Here is an 18,833-nt window from a genome sequence, read left to right as displayed (position 1 = left end):
CAGACATTTCAGAATCAGAATCAGAATCAGGTTTATTATCACTGATTTATATGTCACGAAATTTGTTGTTTTGCAGCAGCGGTATGGTGCAAGAGGTATGGGGAGTGAGCAGGAAAGTGTTGCCGAGGCCAAGATTGGATCATCCGTACTCTTATTGAACAGTGGACCAGGTTTAAGGGACCGATTGTTCTACACTTGTTCCTGTTTCTTCAGTTTACACACGTTCCTACCCGTTCTTTCTGTTCATCTCTGATGTCAAGAACAATTGTTCATATCCCCTGCCTCTGCTGAGTTAATGACCGAGCAGGTTTGGTCTGCTTTGCCTTTGTTCACAATCTTTCTAAGTAGCAAAGAGGCAACTGATCGCACCAACACTGCATAAAAAATGAATTATACAAATTGTCTCATTTCTACAGTATCTCCTCAGGTAATTACAAATCTAAAGACCCTTATTACAGGTAACATAAACAGCAGTATGTGTATGCTTTATATATTAGCTACACAAATTCCTTAATCCTTGCTAAGCATTCCATCATGTGAATACATTATGATTACAATTTTACAACTATTCTCAAATAAAAGATGTGAAAGGGTTTATTACCTCTACTGACAAAGCCACATTCCCACAATTCAGCACTGAGTTGTCAGGCTAATTATGCAGCCAAGTCATTTGTACTGTGGGTAATCCTGCAATCAAGATTCAGCAGCAGATGTGAGACCACTGAGCCATGCACTAATTTTTTTTAAAGGTTAGATACTTTCAGTCTCAGACTAATACAGAGACAGAACAGATTCACAACAAAAATAAATAATAGTACATCAATTTACAGCTCTTTAAAGAATGTGGTTGAATTGCTGATAACATTAGAGAGTCAAAGTATGCTGGAGAACATTCTGTTCCAACATTCTTCCTCTTAGGCAGACTCTTGGGATCAAGGATGTTTTACTTCCACTCGGGTTTGTGGGTTCCGAGGCCAAAGCGGGAATTGTGGGCTTTTCCAAAGGTGGGCAGGTGGTGATTGGTTGGATGGGTGGGTGGGTGGATGATCACCTAGTGAGGTCAGAGAGTCATAGAGTTAGAGTCATACAGCATGGAAACTGGTCCTTCAGCCCATTATGTCCATGTTGACCAAAAGTTACCTGCCTACGCCAATCAGATTTCCTAGACCTCAGCCTTTGGTCTTCTATGACCTGGCATTTCAAGCACTCACTCATCTAAATACTACTTTTGTATGATCACTTGCTTCCCTAATCCCTTTAGTGAGTTCTAGATTTCAACCTCCTACCCCTCACCTTAAACTATACCCTCTGGTCATGGAAACCTCTACTAAAGAAAAAGTTTCTAACCTCCCTCCAATTCTATGGCCAGGCTAATGAAGGCAAGTACCCCATGTACCTTCTTCACTACCTTATGTACCAGTGCTGTACCTTCAGGGATCCTTGGACTTGTACACAAAGTCTACCTGTTCCTCATTACTCTTCAGAGCCCCCACAGTTCATCTGTAGGTCCTCACTGTATTAGTCCTCCCAAAGTGCATCACCTTGTACCTTATCAGGATTAAATTATATCTGCATTGCTCTGCCCAATTTAGCAACTGATCAATATTGGTATTGGTTTATTATTGTCACATGTACTGAGATGCAGTGAAAAGCTTTGTTTGCATGCCATCCAGGCAGATCATGCCATATATATGTACATTGAGGTAGTCAAAAGAAAACAGAATGCAGAATATAGTGTTGCAATATCTTCCTGTAGCCTAAGGCTATCCTCCTCAATACCAACAACACCACCAATTTTTATGTCATCTCAACTTATTAATCATACCTCACAAGTTGGTATCCAGATCATTATAAGATTTCTTTATTAGTCACATGTACATTGAAACACACAGTGAAATACATCTTTTGGCATAGTGTTCTGGGGGAAGCCTGCAAGTGTCACCACGCTTCTGATGCCAACATAGCATGCCCACAACTTCCTAACCTGTACGTCTTTGGAATATGGGAGGAAACCAGAGCACCCGGAGGAAACCCACACATACACAGGAGAACGTACAAACTCCTTACAGACAGTGACCAGATTTGAACCTGGGTCACTGGCGCTGTAGAGCGTTATGCTAACCACTACACTATTATAATGTATAATACAAACAACAAGGATTCCAGCAGCAGTCCCTCAGTACCCTGGAGACACAAGAGACTGCAGATGCTGGAATCTGGAGCAACACACAAAGTGCTGGAGGAGTTCAGCAGGACAGTCAGTATCTATGGAGGGAAATGGACAATCAATGTTTTGGGTCGAGACATTTCATCTGGACCTCTCAGTACACCACTGGTCATAGGCTTCCAATTGCAGTTGCCTGTCACTTTAGCTCTCCACCCAACTCTGACCAATCTATCCATGGCTTCCTGTATTGTCATAATGAGGCCCAACATAGGCTTGAGGAACAGCACCATGTCTTCCATCTGACCACATTGCAGCTGGATTTCAACAAATTCAGGAAACTTTTTAATCAGAACTGGCTGTAGGTAACTTATCTGCAACATTGACTCAGGTTTCTTCTCCACAAGTAGGCTGACCTGCTGGGCATTTTCTCAAGCTCTGCATTTCACAGCTTTTACCTGGTCCTTTGTTTCTCTCTCTCTCTGTCTGCTCTAATTATTTTTTCAATGAGATGATTTCCTGAAGAGCTTGTCCCCACGCCAACTTGGCTTCACCCTATCCGTAATATTCCACTTGTCCTATCCACCTCTTACCCAGTCTAACTTTCCCAGATGTATAACAGATCTTCGATCTGAAAAAATTAATTCTGTTTCTCTTTACATTGATGCTGGCTGATCTCTGAGCATTTCTAACATTTTCAGTTTTTATTCCACGAATTTTGTGCAAGGTCTGCTGATGTTTCGGGGTTAGATTGATGGAGATTACAGAGCAGATTAGGTGATGGCCAATTTAGCTGTCATCATTATCTGTAATGCAGATATCATTACAATCCCTTATTCTGGCAATGCCAGTGTTTAGACCAATGGTGTTGTCACGGTGCTCATCTCTCTGACCACAAAGGATGTTTGGGATGCTGAGGCCTTGCTCCAATCATTTTGTCAAGAGGAGAACCTGTTGGAGTTAGATTTGCCCACAAATTCCTGACCAATCATACCTTGATAGAGGGTCCTTTCAGCTCTGATGTTGAAGTTGCCCAGAAGAATCAGCTTGACTCCCTTTGGGGTGCAGACCAGGATAAAAGAGAAATCCTCCTTTTCTTTGTCCAAAGTTTTGAGGGTTGGGGCATATCCATTGATGACCATAACATGTTGTTTCTCTGTAAGCGTAAGCCAAACAGTCAAAAGGTATTTGGCAACTTCACAGGAGGAGTCACTGACCCATTGCAGTAGCTCATTCTTGACGGAGAAGCTCACTTTGTGAAGATCGTGTTCCTTTTCCAGTTTGCCCCTCCAGAGGAAGGTGTACTTACTGCCTTATTCTTTAAACTTGCTATTTCCTGCCAGACGGGTCTCACTCTGTGTGGTGCTGTCGACGTCAAAGTTCCTGAGTTTCTGAGTTATGAAAGCAGAGCGTCATTCACCTGTCGTTTTTGGGATTGTCCATAAGGGTCCTGACGTTCCTCCTTCCAAACTTCCTATTGTGGAGCAGAAATTGCCCAGGCATGCTTTCTTTTAACGTAAGGTTGCACACCAGCTACCTTATAGGTTTCACAGATCAAGGTCTTGAAGCAGCAGAAAGGGGGACTAAGACCACTGGAGACCAGGTTCTGCTAAGTAGCTATTAATGCTCACGCATTAGTGGGCACACATATTGGTATTGGTATTGGTTTATTATTGTCACTTGTACCGAAGCACAGTGAAAAACTTGTCTTGCATACCGATCGTACAGGTCAATTCATTACACAGTGCAGTTACATTGAGTTAGTACAATGTGCATTGATGTAGTACAGGTAAAAACAATAACAGTACAGAATAAAGTGTCACAGCTACAGAGAAAGTGCAGTGCAATAAGGTGCAAGGTCACAGCAAGGTAGATCGTGAGGTCATCGTATAAGGGAACTGTTCAATAGTCTTATCACAGTGGGGTAGAAGCTGTCCTTAATTCTAGTGGTATCTTCTACCTGATGAAAGAGGAGAGAAGAGAGAATGACCTGGGTGGGTGGTGTCTTTGATTCTTCTGGCTGCTTCACCAAGACAGCAAGAGGTAACGACAGAGTCCAAGGAGGGGAGGCTGGTGTCCGTGATGCACTGGGCTGTGTCCACAACTCTCTGCAGTTTCTTGTTGTCGTGGGCGGAGAGTTGCTCTGATATAGAACCAGATATAGATGCTGCCCAGCATGTACACACTCATTTGTAAGTGCACTCACGTGTGGGCTCAAGCCCAGGAACTCGTGCCCACTGCCTCCCTCCTCACTTCTCACCACCTTCCTGCTCATGCTTCCATTGGAGCAAAGGAGGATGAGAGGTGACCTGATAGAGGTGTACGAGATAAGAGGCATAGATCGAGTGGACAGTCAGAGACTTTTTCCCAGGGTGGAAATGACTAATGCGAGGAGGCATAAATGTAAGGTGATTGGAGGAAAGCACAAGGGGGATATCAGAGATAAGTTTTTTACACAAAGTGGTGGGTGCGTGGAACGCACTGCCAGGGGTGCTTGTACAGGCAGATACATGAGGGACATTTAAGAGACTCTTAGACAGGCATATAGATGATAGAAAAATGGAGAGGTATGTGGGAGGGAAGGGTTAGATAGATCTTAGAGCAGGCTAGAAAGTTGGCACAACCTCATGGGTCAAAGGGCCTGTACTGCGCTGTAATGTTCTATGTTCTATGTCTATGCTCTGGAATCACCTGGTCTTCAACCCCCAGTCTTGGGTCCACATCAATCCAGAATGGTCCCTAGTTTCACCCACAAGCTTAACCACACAGGTCTGATTCTGCCCCGCATGTAACCAACCAGTCCCCGGTTCTGATCACACACCTAACCACACAGGTCCCCAGTTTTGCCTACACACCGAAGTATGCCAACCCTTAGCTCTGGCTAAATAGCTAACCACAATGATCTCCACTTCCGCCCACACCTAACCACATCAGTCCTTGACTCCGCCCACACGGCTAACCATATCAATCCTTGACTCCGCCCAAACAGCTGACCACATCGGTCCCTGACTCCGCCCACACAGCTAACCACACCAGTCCCCAACTCTGCCCTTACAGCTAAAAACACCAATCGCCACATTCTAAGCTTAAACAAATTGTTTATTTTTGCCCCTATAACCAACAAGAAGGAAAAAGATATCTTCATCCCATTATCAGTTCAGTTTGCATACAAACGCAGTCAATAGGCAACATATAAACTGAATGTCCCAATTCAAAACCCAGGTACAGGGGAAACAGCCATCCATAATGCTGGGGATGCTGGTATAGAATGGACAAAGGAAGCACTTAATTCCTCAGAGTGTAATTTTTGTACCAACATCTCAATGAAATGTTAATGGATTTTTGTGCTCAACCTTAATTTTAATGCCCCTAATTGTATTCCAATAAGGTAGTGCACTGAGAGCTGAAATCTTGCCAAATGAAAAACACTCTTCCACAGGTGGTCAAGACTTTCTTCAGCTGACATAGCCACACAGCTCTAGAAAAGTTATATGCTTGAGTAAGAGCAGAGGTGCAGTCAAAAATTATTTTTGCACGACTCTTGCTCACTCTCTGGAGTCCCGAAGGTTGAGAAGTTCCATACAGGGATGCTCATGTTACTTCACATAGTTTAGTGAAGTCCAGCAATGCAAACCTTTCAAATGTCCAGTACTGCTCAATTAACAGAGAGGAAATATCAGTCTGTTTCTGTCTCATTTTCAGTCCCAAACTTTCCACATTTTCAGTGCCACATTGTAATGAAAGATCTTCTCTGTTCTTTAACTTGCCATCTACTTTCCATGAAATACCTGACCACATAACTTTGCATCATCTGTCAATTTGATTGCCAGGCATGGTAGTATGGGCCAGGCATGGTAGTGTAGCGGTTAGTGGAACGCTATTACAGCACCAGCGACCTGGGTTCATTTCCGGCCGCTGTCTGTAAGGAGTTTGTACATTCTACATGTGTCTGCGTGGGTTTCCTCCGGGTGCTCCAGTTTCCTCCCACATTCCAAAGATGTACGGGTTAGGAAGTTGTGGGCATGCTATGTTGGTGCCGGGAGCCCCAGCACATTCTACACAAAGATGCATTTCACTGCGTGTTTCGATGTACATGTGACTAATAAAGAAATCTTACAACAATCTTAAGGCATTGTTACTGGACAGGGTCAACCCCATGAACAATGCAAAAAGAAGAAAAGCGAAGAACAAAATATTCACTGAACTCTGCAGCTCTTCCTGAACAACATGCATTGCATTTGAATGAAATGACACATAAGTCATCCTTTCTCATAGTTAAATGTGTATAGGAAGTTAAAATCCTAGATGTTGCCTTGTGGCTTTGCAAACCTAAAATAGAAATATTTATATGCAGTGAGTCACAGGACTCAGATAAGCTTTAGCCTGGTGACTCTATATTACAGCAAGAAAGCACCATGTTTAGTAAATAGGAATTGGAATGTAACTATATAGAATTAGATAGTGTTTTGAAGCAATGTGTTATTTTCCTTGGTGGGAAACGAAGGTATGAATCACTCTATCTTTCTCTCTCAAGAGTGTGCAAGAAAGCTGTTATCCAATCTGCTCCAGACTCCAGCAAGTGCACCATTTTATCCTCTTTCTATAGGGAAGAAGCTACTGTTAGTGCCCACAGCAGAGCAGCTGAGATCTGTGTTTCATTGCCACAGGGAGCTAAAGCCTGAATTTCTCATTATTGTTGGACAATTGGATCTGATTTAAATACTTATTTTAGCCACAGGACTCACCACTCCAATACATTCTATTTGAATCACATTACTCTATAAGATTGGTGTTGTCAATCTGCACCAATTCTTCGCGACAGCAATCATTCACACCCAAGTTGGAATGAGGGTCATTTCATACATTTTCTGAATATCAAAAACTTGACGTGTTTATAACAGTAATTAATGTGTAAAAATTTCCTGCAAAGCAACTCATATGTTGAGTATTGAGCGGCTGTGGAGAATTGTGCCACTCATCTTGAGATGAGCAACAAAAATAAAAATATTCTGTCTTATTTTAGCTTCATACAGATTTCTTTAAGTCTATCACTTATCAGATCATGCAAATTACAGCAGTTTAAAACTTGTCTTGAGTTTGACAGCACAAAATGTCACAAGTAAATGAAACTCAAAAAACCGCAGATGCAGGAAATCTAACATAAAAACAGAAAATGCTGGAAATACCCAGCAGGTCAGGCAGCACCTGTGGAAAAAGAAACAGTTAACATTTCAGGTCAGAGACCCTTTGTCAGAACTGGAAAGGATAAAGTTCCAGAGAAGATGGCATGAGAGACGGCAAAGAGAATAGGGTGAGAGCAGGTCAAAAGAATAAATGATGCTGTTAGTCGGTGATTATGTTTCTTTGTCTGGATTACGTGTTGCTAATAGCAGGGCGGCAGGATATGCCCTGCAAACCAGGCTGTGGTAACGGAGAGAGAAAAACTGAGTCAAAATTACAGACAGCTGACATGGCAAAAATGGCCAGTTCTGAAACAAACAGAAAGAACAAATGTCACTAGTTTCATTACCTCAAGGCATTGATTTTCCTGCATCAACCTGTTTGCACATCTTTCCAGAATTTCATTAAAAAATAGCTTAATGAAAACTTGGTATTTTCTGTGATGATGTGGCATTCCTAACTTCTGACATATATTTGGAATTATCTTTGATCCGCTTTTCATCTTCAGTGCTCTTATGCTCTTTTTTTTAATTAACGTTTCCATCTCTGACAAACAAGTTTATGTTCTGTGGTATAAATTGACTGCCTCTCATGTAGCATTCAAAAACCCCAAGAGCCTTGGATTTTGGGTCTCAAAACTCACCAGCAGTTGTGTGGTAGGGCACCCACATAGCTTTGTGCTCCAGTTTCCAGGTCAATGATCAGATTTATGGCAGGAATGGCTGTGCCTACAATCCATAATTTGCATTTGATCTAGGGTAGTGGTGGCGAGGTGTAGGGAGGGGAGTGGGAAACAGGATGGTTAGGTTGGGATTCCAGGCCTCAGAAATACCACTGGAGATTTACATTGGGAGATCATTTCCTTGGGAATACTAGGGTTACGGGTGTGATGAAAGAAGAAATGCCAGGCCACAGAGGGAGGTTGAGATGTTTATTAGAGCAGGCTGAAGGAAATTTGGGATGGATGGACAGGGGAATGAAGTCTTCGTTGTCAGTCTTGAAACAAGGTTGGATTTTGGAGAAATAGAGGCAGAGTTTATGCATCTTGTTTTTCACTCACTTATTGTTGAGAGTTGGATTTCCAAGAAGTAACTAGCACAAGCTGTCTCAGATCAGACCAACTTCGCAGCAGGGACCAGAAGCAAATGTGAAGATCCTTATTCGCAAATTCAAATAAACCCATACCTTCAGATGTAGGTAATGGACTCCTCTTGTTTTTTTCTTTACCAAACTACAGTTGGTGGTAAAAGTCTTGTCTCTTTGACCCCATTTTTAAAAGTTTTAGGAATCTCAAAAATCTGCACTTTAAAGCCCATTTTATTTCCTCTGCTTGTATGTTTGCTTGCTTTGTATTTCCAGCATTTCTTGGAAACAAGGTACCGCCAGGCTGGTGATAATTTGGCAGCTACCAGCCTCAGACCAGTTGCTTCTTCACTGAATTGGAAACTGTGTAGCTTTAGGCTGTGATTTATTCCTCCCTCCACAGCTAAAAGCTTTTAGGCGCTTGGGAGTACAAACTATGCAACAAAATAATGATTGTAACAGACTATTAGGTATGGTAGCAAAAGTACATTCAGTACCAATAAGCATTTAAATGAGATCAACTGGAGTATTTACATACTTGAACATCTTTCTTAGCAGCCACTGACAGTATTTCTTTATAATATAAATAATAGGTATTTTATAAAAGTGAATAGCGCATTTTATGATATCGTTTCAAATCAATGAATGTCATTACAGTAATGTTAAAACTGGAAATGCAGCAACTTTTTCCAAAGGGATCAAATGAGATAATATTTAAGGCATGTTCTTTCTTTAGGCCTGAAACATGACAGGTAGGTAAACAATCATAGAAAGGGCTAAAGGAATGAATAGCAGTTGCCCCAAGCATGGCTAAACCGAATGACTGAATGACCTGTGGCCTCTTTAAAAGCAAAGCAGCTTTTCACTATACGATGTAAAAGATTTTCTCATTCAGACGGTAGTTTTAAATAAATTAACAAAATCAGAAAAATAAAAGAATGTGCAAGAAGCCATGACTCTGAGAGGTTCAGTTAAGGAAAAGGATGATAAGAGGGAAAATTGTCTGATTGACAGAGTTTCTGTGTTTGACCTGCAGTTTATCCTTCCGGTGACTGCTATTCAGGACCACTTTGTGAATGGATTCACCAGCATCCTGATGTTAACGAGAACATGACTCAGGGTTGGAGACTTCTTACTCTGCCCCTGGCCCCACCGCCCCCCCCCCATTAAAGTTTCTTCACCAGGTGATATACTATATCTCGTTGAAATCACCATGGCAATGATAAATGATGCCAAATGATGGTTTTATTGACACCTTTTCCCCTATCAAGTAATTTGATTCCTTCTGCAGTTAACTCAGGATTCTCATCAGATGTTATTCCAAGCTTGGTGCTGACTTCTTATCTGAAATGTGCTCTTTTCTCACCTTCCTTAGGTTTGCACTGAACAAATCTTATTCTTGGTGACAGACCAATACATCTCAACAGCCCTTGTCCCTGCTGCCCTCACTGCTTTATGCATTTATCCTCATGCAGCCACTCCTCAGATGAAATTCGCAACCATAAGCATGACCAGGACTCGTCATCACTTCTGGCCATGCCTGGCCATTACCATTACTTCCTCACTGCCCACATACTTCCACTTCCACTCTACCTTATGACCTTACAAATTCACTGTCAACTTCCTTTCCTCTGCCACTTGCCTGCTCTGACACATCTGCTATGACTGAACTGTTAAACTGCTCCTTTACCTCTGCCCTCAAACTTTTAGTCATTTCAAATTATTCCCTTAGAGTGGTCCCAATATCTTACTAAATGGTCAATTAGGTGGTTGGGAGTTCGCATGGTTCTTATGTTCTTACGTTCAGAATAATTGGTCAGCGGGAAGCAGTTTTCTACGTCTCCCAATCGACGGGAAGTTAGAATATCTTGTCTTCCTCCCACCCTCCAACTTGTCGAAGCAAACGACTTACCTGCACTTAACTTTTTACTCTGGGTCAACAAACCCATTTGAACAAATGGTGTGTGCGTGTGTGTTTCTTGAGTATCGAGTGTCTCACGCGCATGTATGCATATTCTGCTTTCCCTGTGGCCCAGACTTTGGTCTGTCAAGACTGCAGTAGCTGGGATACAACACCCTATATTAAAAAATTCACACACAGACATCTTCATCAGATCAGAAATGGAGTGGAGGCAAGTCAACCTCGATCACTAGGCACTAAGAAGAAAATAGTAACTACGAGGCTGGATGCAAAGTATGTCTGTGTTCCTCCACTGGGCTATGGAGGGTCCAGCTGCGGGGCAGGGGGCAGATGCACTGGTATCAGACTTCGTGCATGTGTGTCTCTTGCATTTCAGGTGCAGATGTCAGTGATGAGCTGCACAGAATGGAGGTAGCTGGCAGCTTCCTATTGGATTAACATTAAAGTAAACATGATCCAACCAACCCATTAAAAATCAAACAAAACAATTAAAATGAACAATTATAAATTCCATCAATGTTAAAAACACATAGGTAAACTTAATTAATTCAAAACATGCCGATTATACCCAGATCACTTTTACCCATTTTGCTCCATGGATGCTGTTTTTGATCTGGTCCAAAATGGACAGATTCTGCAGTGCAAGTGAAGTCCAATGCCGAACTTCAGTGGGAAACTACCACAAAAAACAACCTGCAGCTTCAGGACTTTTGCATTCACATGGGAATCCTGAATTTGTTGACATCAAGGCAATGAATTGCCAGCAATTCCCAGCAAATTCAGGCCCACTAAGAACCTTAGTGGAGGAACATAGGCTTCACACAGGAACACAGCATCAATACATTAGTAAGAGCTTTGCTATTTGCAATGCATAAAGGATGGATTTAAAGGCCTGTGCTGGCTGCGTACACAACTTATTCCAAGTAGATAGACAATAGTGTTTTACATAGAAACACAGAAAAATATGATCAGGAATATGATCCGGACATGTTTAGAATAATATATTAGGGAGGAAATGAGCCTTATGTATTGTGAGGTGACTGCATTAAGAGTAGTAAAAAATAATTAGTGATACAGAAAATTCTGGCAAACATGGTACTTCCAAGTTGCAAGGACACAGAGTGTGTGTGGACTTGAACGTTAATTTCTGAAGGACGCAGCTGCCAAACTGGGTTTGTGGCAAGTAGAACCAACATGAGAGATAAAACTACTTGACTTCATCTTCATTCATCTCCCTGTAGCAGATGAATTTGTCCATTATGGCAGTGGTTGAAGTGACAACTGCACAGTCCTTGTGGATACTAAGTCCTGATTTCCCACTGAGGAAATCCTCCATTATGTTGTGCGGCACTACAATTGTGCATAATGGGATAGATTCAGAAAAGAACTGGCAGCTCAAATCTGGATGTTCATGGTGCAATTATAGTAAATACAAATGAGACATGTACTCCTTCACACTCGTAGCACAATCAATTCAAAACATTCTCATACGCCAACACCTCTCATGTGTCCTCCTTCAACAATGCATTTGTGAAGGATGAAAAACACTATGATGCTGGAGGAACTCAGCTGGCCAGGCAGCATCCGTGGAGAAAAGCAGGACTGAAGAAGGGTCCTGACCTGAAACATTGATCGCCTGCTTTTCTCCACGGATGCTGCCTGGCCTGCTGAGTTCCTCCAGCATCAGTGTTTTTCATCTAGATTCCAGCATCTGCAGTCCTTTGTTTCTCATACATTTGTAAAGTATTTGAGAAGCTGTTGCTCAGGGTCCAGTGCCTCAGTGATTGTTCTTGTCACTGATTTCCTCAAGAAGGGTAGATTTTCCTCATTCACTCTTTCAAGACTTATCCTCCTCTCAGTTCCAACTTCAGTTGGGCATTTTTAACAGACTTATGTTTGCGGTGACAGCCCTCAGCAGTACCTCTGGCGACCACGGTTGCTGCCACATGTAGATGTGGTTTTCATGAAGGCAGCTTCTGCTCTCAGGGCACAGTGGCTTCAAACAGGGGTAAAACCCCCCCTTATTTGAGGTAGCTTATACCTACTTCAGGTGTGGACCGTGGAATTTGTTTTGTCCAAGACCATGAGAAATCAGAGCAAATGTAGGCCATAAGGTCACTTAAGCCTGCTCCACAGACAATGCACACTTCAAATGAGTGCATACTTCCTCCCATATTGGAGGCTTAAGACAGCAGTTTGGTAACCATAACATGCCACAGCACCAGCAAATTTGTAAAGTATAAAAAGTTAGGAAAATTCAGAGCCAGCAGTCTAGCATCAGTCCTTAGACAAGTGCATGACATTCAGGAATATGTAAATATACATTGACTTCATAAATATGAGAGTGCATTCCTCTGAAAATTCAATAAAAAAAATAACATGTTTTGCACTTCACCACGAAACTTGAGTTCAAAAGTGTAATGTCGATATGGACAGTTTCTATACTGAGAGGGAGACAAAGAATTTAAGGTTCTCTGAGTCACACTTCAGGAACAAAATTAAATATTTTCACTGATTGTGTGAAAACTTGTAAAGTAAGTCTAATATTCAGGGGAATCAAACTGTCAAATTTAAATAAATAAAAAGTACATCAAAATCAATCATTTGGAATAGATAGTCAATAGATATGTTAGGAAATCTAATAAAAACTAGGGTCAACATGATTCACAAGAGGAAGACTTGGTTTGGAAAAAAATCTTCTAGAGGGCAGTGAAATCCATAAAACATGGTGAACCTGAATTTCCAAAAAGTCTTCAATAAAGGTCTTTGCAAAAGACTGTTACTCACCCTGAAGATAATAAAACAGGCATGGATAAGAAATTGACAAATGAGGGATAAAGCAGCACACACTTGTTGGAAGTGCAAATTCTGATTTTGACATTGAAATTTACCAGAGTCAAATGACCTCTTTTAGTGTTATTAATTTCAAAGACTCCATGACAATCGTAGAGATTAGCATCTAATTGGAGCGGTTCAGGCTAATTCAAATTACACCATGGGGGCGGGGGGAAGGTTTTGTATAATTTGGGCAACTATTGCTGAGGCAAATCAGTCTCTATTAATTGAGAGTGTCTCTAACTTTCCCCACTCAACAGGGTAGGGGAATCTGTAAAATATTGCTGCAGCCTGGGAAGATCCCAGGCTTTTGGCCACAGTGACATTTACAACCACTTCTTCAGGAGGTGCATGGTGAACTCCTGTTCCCATCTCTTATACTTGAGAACATAAGAAGCAGGAACAAGAGTACAACACATGGAGCCTTAATCCATCATTCAATAAAATCATGGTTAATCTGAGTTTGGCCTCAACTTCACTATCTGGCTATGTGCCCATAATCCAATGTAATCCAAAAATCCATCTCAGCCTCAAATATATTAAGTGACTGCATCCACAGCTCTCTGGAGTAAAGAGTTCCAAAGATTCACAAACCTTAGAAGAAACTCCTCCTCATCTCAATCTAATCCTAATTTTAGGTTGCTCCGTTGGGAAGATATCTTAGAGTCACAGAGTCAGAGTCATACAGGCCCTTTGGCTCACCATGACCATATTGACTATCAAGTACCCATCTATACTAATCCCATTTACCAGCACTTGGCCTGTAGCCTTCTGTACCTTGGTAATCAAGTGCTCCTCTAGATACTTCTTAAATGTTGCAAGTATATTCCTCCACTATCCACTCAGGCAGTTAATTCCAGATTCCAATGAGCCTCTGGGTGGAAAAAGTTCTTTTTCAGATCCTTCCTAAACCTTTTACCCCTTACGCTAAACATATGCCCTCTAGTTTTAATTACCTCTGCTATGGGGAAAAGTTTTATATTGTCCACCTTATCTATGCCCCGCATAATTTTGCATACCTCTACTAGGTCACTTTTCAGCCTTTTCCACTCCAAGCAAACCAAACTCATTCTGTCCAATCTCTCCTCACAACTGAAATGCTCCATCCCAGGCAGCATCTTGGTGAATCTCTTTTGCACCATCTCCAGTGCAATCATGTCCTCATCCTCTCGTGTGGTGACCAGGACTGTGTACAGTGGTCTGGCTGTGGCATAAAGTTGTACTATAACCTACCATGCTCTTGTATTCTACGCCTTGGCTAATGAATGCAAGTATCCTGTATGCCTTCTTCACCACCTAATCTACCTATGCTGCTGCCTTCGGGCATATTTAAATTTGTACACCAAGGTCCCCCTTGTTCCTAATATTCCGAGAGCCTTACTATTGATTCTGTGTTCCCTACCTTTATTAGCCCTCCCAAAATGCATCACCACTTAAATTCCATTTATCATTGCTCTGCCCATCTTACCATCTGCTCAATATCATCCTGTAAACTACAACTATCTCTTCACTGCAAAGACCATGTCAAGCCCCTCAGAATTTTCATTGTTTCAATAAATCATCTCTCATTCTTCTAGTGCCAGAATCTATTTACTCAATCTACTAAACCCTTTCTTAAAGGGCAATCCATTAATCCCAAGAATCAATTGAGTGAACCTTCTCTGCACTATTTCTAAAGCAAATAAATCTATTTTTAAATGAGGGAGGCAAAAAGCAAACACAGCACTCCAAGTGTGATCTCACCGACACCCTGAACAGATATTAAGACTTTGCATTCAATGCTATTTGCATTAAGTCCCAAAATCCCATATCCCACTTGCCAGCCTGTGTACTTACTATACCTAGATGCCATCTCTGTTTTCCTTGTACTCCTGCCATGTCCACATCCACTTTGGGCCCCCACCGGGATATCTTCAGCCCCTCTCCCAGTTGCTTATCCTGCTCAGCATTCACCCTACTCACAGTAATGCTTGAATACTTACTAATACTAACATCAGGGAGTAACTGATTTGTATGGAAGCTTTGCAATCCAGACAAACACCTTCAGCACCTGGAACGCTTCATAGAACTTGGCACCTGGGAATGCAATTCATAACTCTGTATTTTCAGAATTATGCAATTGAAAATGATTATTTTTCTGGCAAGTCTGAAAAGTGATGACTCTTTGATTTTTTTCACGTCATTCTGGAAATTCAACCAGGCACTTCCTGGCTTGATCAATATCATCCTGTAAACTACAGGATGATATTGATCCAGTCCCACGACATATTTCCCACATCAATCAGACATAAGGTGACATTATTCCTCATGCAACACACGTTTTGGAGCATTGTGGGGAAATTAAACCAAAATTACTCAGGGCATGGTCTCAAACCCTATGCCTGGGGTTATGTAGATTTCAGACTGAAGTTGCCCATTTCCTTGTCTTTTTAACCTTTTTCATCTTAAATTTGAGTCCTCTTGTTGCTGATTTGCGAATCAATGGAACAGTGATCAATGGAACCTATCATATCATGATCTTTAATAATCTGTGCCATTTACACCTCCATTCTTCTTTGGGAGTGTAATATTTATTCAACTGGTGCCTTTTACTGAGATTTTCCACATCTGGTCATATCTTGAAAGAAAATGTAACCCACTTTGTGCTAAACAATCACAAAACAATCTATTATAGTGTTTAATTTCTACCTACTTGATACTCAGTTGAAAAAGCTTTGCATTTGTTAAGACATTGCAAGTTCCCTTTTAATGCAAAATGAAGATCCCAGTGATCTGTTAGATATTAGGATTTTTAATCTTTTTTATACAGAGATTTTGAAAAAGATTTTTAAATATTGGATTCACACAAGCCTCGAGCCAAAAGATTGAAAAAATGCTAATGCACAAGGATTTGAAACTGAATCCTCAAAAATATATATAAAACACAATCAATAGAAATCCCCTGGCGATTTTCCGGAGGTGCTCAGTATGTATCATCTGACAGGGGCCCTTCTTTCTGTATTTAATAACCTTGTGTTTGCACAATGGTGGAAATGTGCATATTTCATAGAAAAAACATAAAGGGCAATTAGAAGCTAGTTTAAGTACACAAGCTATGCGAGAACCTCCTTTAATTATTGTATAAAGACAAATTGTACTGATTGTTATAAATTACTCCAATTATAACTTTCTGTGCATGTTCATGAACCATGAGTAGCAAATTAACCATTTGCATCTGTCCTCCTCTTACCAATAGTTTTCTCAGTTTATCTGCAAAATCATTGGAGGTTTGGATGTACAGACAGGTGCATGAGGTATCAATGTCCCTCTCAAATCACAGTGGCATATTATGGTTACACCCTAGGCTCTCTTAGAGATAGATATTGGACACAGTATTGGCACACAAAGCAAAATGTTTAAACAGCTACCAACACCAGCCTGAAAGAATATCTAAACAACACACTAAACACGTAGCCTTGCACAACCTTATCAAATATCAGTTGGAAAACAGTAAAATAAAACACTTGACTCATATGGCGTATCTGGGAGTAGCCTAGAAATTCAGATGTGTGACGCTGTTTTGTTAAACAGTGTTAATGACGAAACTCAGTATTTTCTGGGGTGAAGTGGTACTTTAGTCATTTCTGACTTGAATTAAGCCACTCTGAAAATCAATTGGGCACTTCTGGTTGTTAACATTCTTGTACCAATGTTGTATTTTCTGCATCAGGTGTAAACTTAATTACATCATACTCCACTTAAATAGTGATGCTGTTTAAAAGGATCCTTCCTGAACAGGTGTCAACCACCAGTGGGAACTCAATGGGGGTATGTTCTCTACTAATGCAAATGGCCTTTGACTGATCCACCAATCCATGAACCCTAACCTTCACTACTCTCCCAGATCCTGATGCAGACCCCCAGCCACAATAACCACTACAACCCCTGATCTGAAGACTGAAACCCATTTCCCCTGAAATTCTACACCCTCCCCATACTCCTGAATTCACCATCTTTCCAGAAATACATCTCGACGTCGCTTTAAAGTTATGAAATCCTTCACCTCAATGGCTTTTCTGGTGACTTACTACGGAACAAATTTCATCTAACTTTTCATGCTGATTTTTAGGCTTGTTCAGTGCATAAGAATAATTTTTAGATGTCTGATGTGCTTGACTCATTCATCTAATAAAGCCCAATATGAGACTTTGTCTCAATTATGCATGCACAGAATTTAAACAGACATGAACACTGCAATCACAGACTCAAAACATCACTATTTTTGTCATATTCTGTTGCATAGTTAAAAGGAGGTAATTTGACAACAGTGAAAGCAGTTAAAAAATTTGGTTTTCTCTCTGACTGTGAATGGATTGGCACATTACTCCATTTACTAAGGGCATGAGGAACTGATGTTGCTGCCATAGTTGTGAAATAAAGATTGACCTTTATATAAGGGCAAAAGAAAGCAAGGTTGATCAAATAGCTTCTCCGCCACTCAGTAAAGTTATGGCTGGTCTTCAGTTCCAAGCCTACTTTCCCATTCAATCTCTTAATGAAACAAAAATAAATGTTTAAGCCTTGAATACATTCCATGACAGAGCAAGGCTACACTGGGATAAAAGAAAATTGATGTTTTACAAACCTCTGGGTAAAGAAATGCCTTTTTATTTCGATTATAGACCCATTACACTGAATCCATACCTTCATGTTCTAGACTCTCTAGCCAAAGCAGAATCAGCATCTTAGATTTCAATAAGCTCCCTTTTTTCCTTTAAACTCCAGTGTGTACTGCCAATCTTTTTCAACCTCCCCTCACAGCACAATCTCCTCATCTCAATAATCAATCAGGAGTATTACACTACGCCACCTCCACCGTATTCTGGTCTAATACTGTATTTAAACCTCACTAGTTAGCCGTGGATGGATCACTATTTCCATGGAGTTTTTTTTTAAGTTCTTAGTCCACTAGTTAAGAAACATTGCTTTAAATGTTTGCCATTGTCTATAAGGTGCCAAATCTTTTCATCTGGGTTCTCAATTTACCCAAGCCTACTCACCCTTCATGATGTTGCTAAAAGTCACAGTAACCTTTTAGCACATGACTGAGAGGCTGACTGGTTTTTGACTGAGCTGTGGCCTTCTCAAACCTAATGTACATTTCTCATACTTTGATCATTTTCACCATGGGATCCCTTACCACCAGATTACTCGTTAACTCTGTGTTATTACATAAGGTAAGGCCTACATCAAACTGTTTCCCAGTTTGTTTCATGAGTACTTTATTCCTCAGCATTGGTCTTTGTATTTGTGGAATTGATTCATCGACCTGGTTAACAAATGCTTCATGCATTCAGATGTAACTCTTAATTTTTAATATTTTTAACAATTTTTCATGTTTTAAACATGTTCACTGATGCAATATTATTGTTAAATTCAGTCCTGACAAATCATACTGCTTGCCATTGCCCTTTTGGTTCTTGACTCATGGTCTTAATTTTTCTCTTTAAATCTAACTATTCCCTTATCCTAAGCAACACTCCTCTCTCTTTTTTTAAAATTGTTTAAAAATGTGTCAAATAAATTGTAATCGCTGCGAGAGAACAAAAATCTTTTGCACACATTAGTTCTTTAAATACTTTAAACATTTATTAAATGTTTAAACTTTGA

The 18,833-nt window shown here is 40.7% G+C and overlaps 1 protein-coding gene across 1 annotated transcript in view; it reads right to left on the bottom strand.

The window, feature by feature from the left end:
• The window catches only part of oacyl (O-acyltransferase like), a 65,250-nt gene extending 53,565 nt beyond the window's left edge, over positions 1-11,685 (bottom strand). The window contains exon 1 of the mRNA XM_052034107.1: positions 11,561-11,685. Coding sequence (XP_051890067.1) covers positions 11,561-11,685 — 125 coding nt within the window. The remainder of the gene's footprint in view (positions 1-11,560) is intronic.
• Between the last annotated feature and the right edge of the window lie 7,148 nt (positions 11,686-18,833).

The sequence above is a fragment of the Pristis pectinata genome, chromosome 2, assembly GCF_009764475.1.
Source record: "Pristis pectinata isolate sPriPec2 chromosome 2, sPriPec2.1.pri, whole genome shotgun sequence".
Taxonomy (NCBI): domain Eukaryota; kingdom Metazoa; phylum Chordata; class Chondrichthyes; order Rhinopristiformes; family Pristidae; genus Pristis; species Pristis pectinata.
Note: the sequence above shows the minus strand (reverse complement) of the source record. Positions and strands in the feature narration are given on the sequence as shown.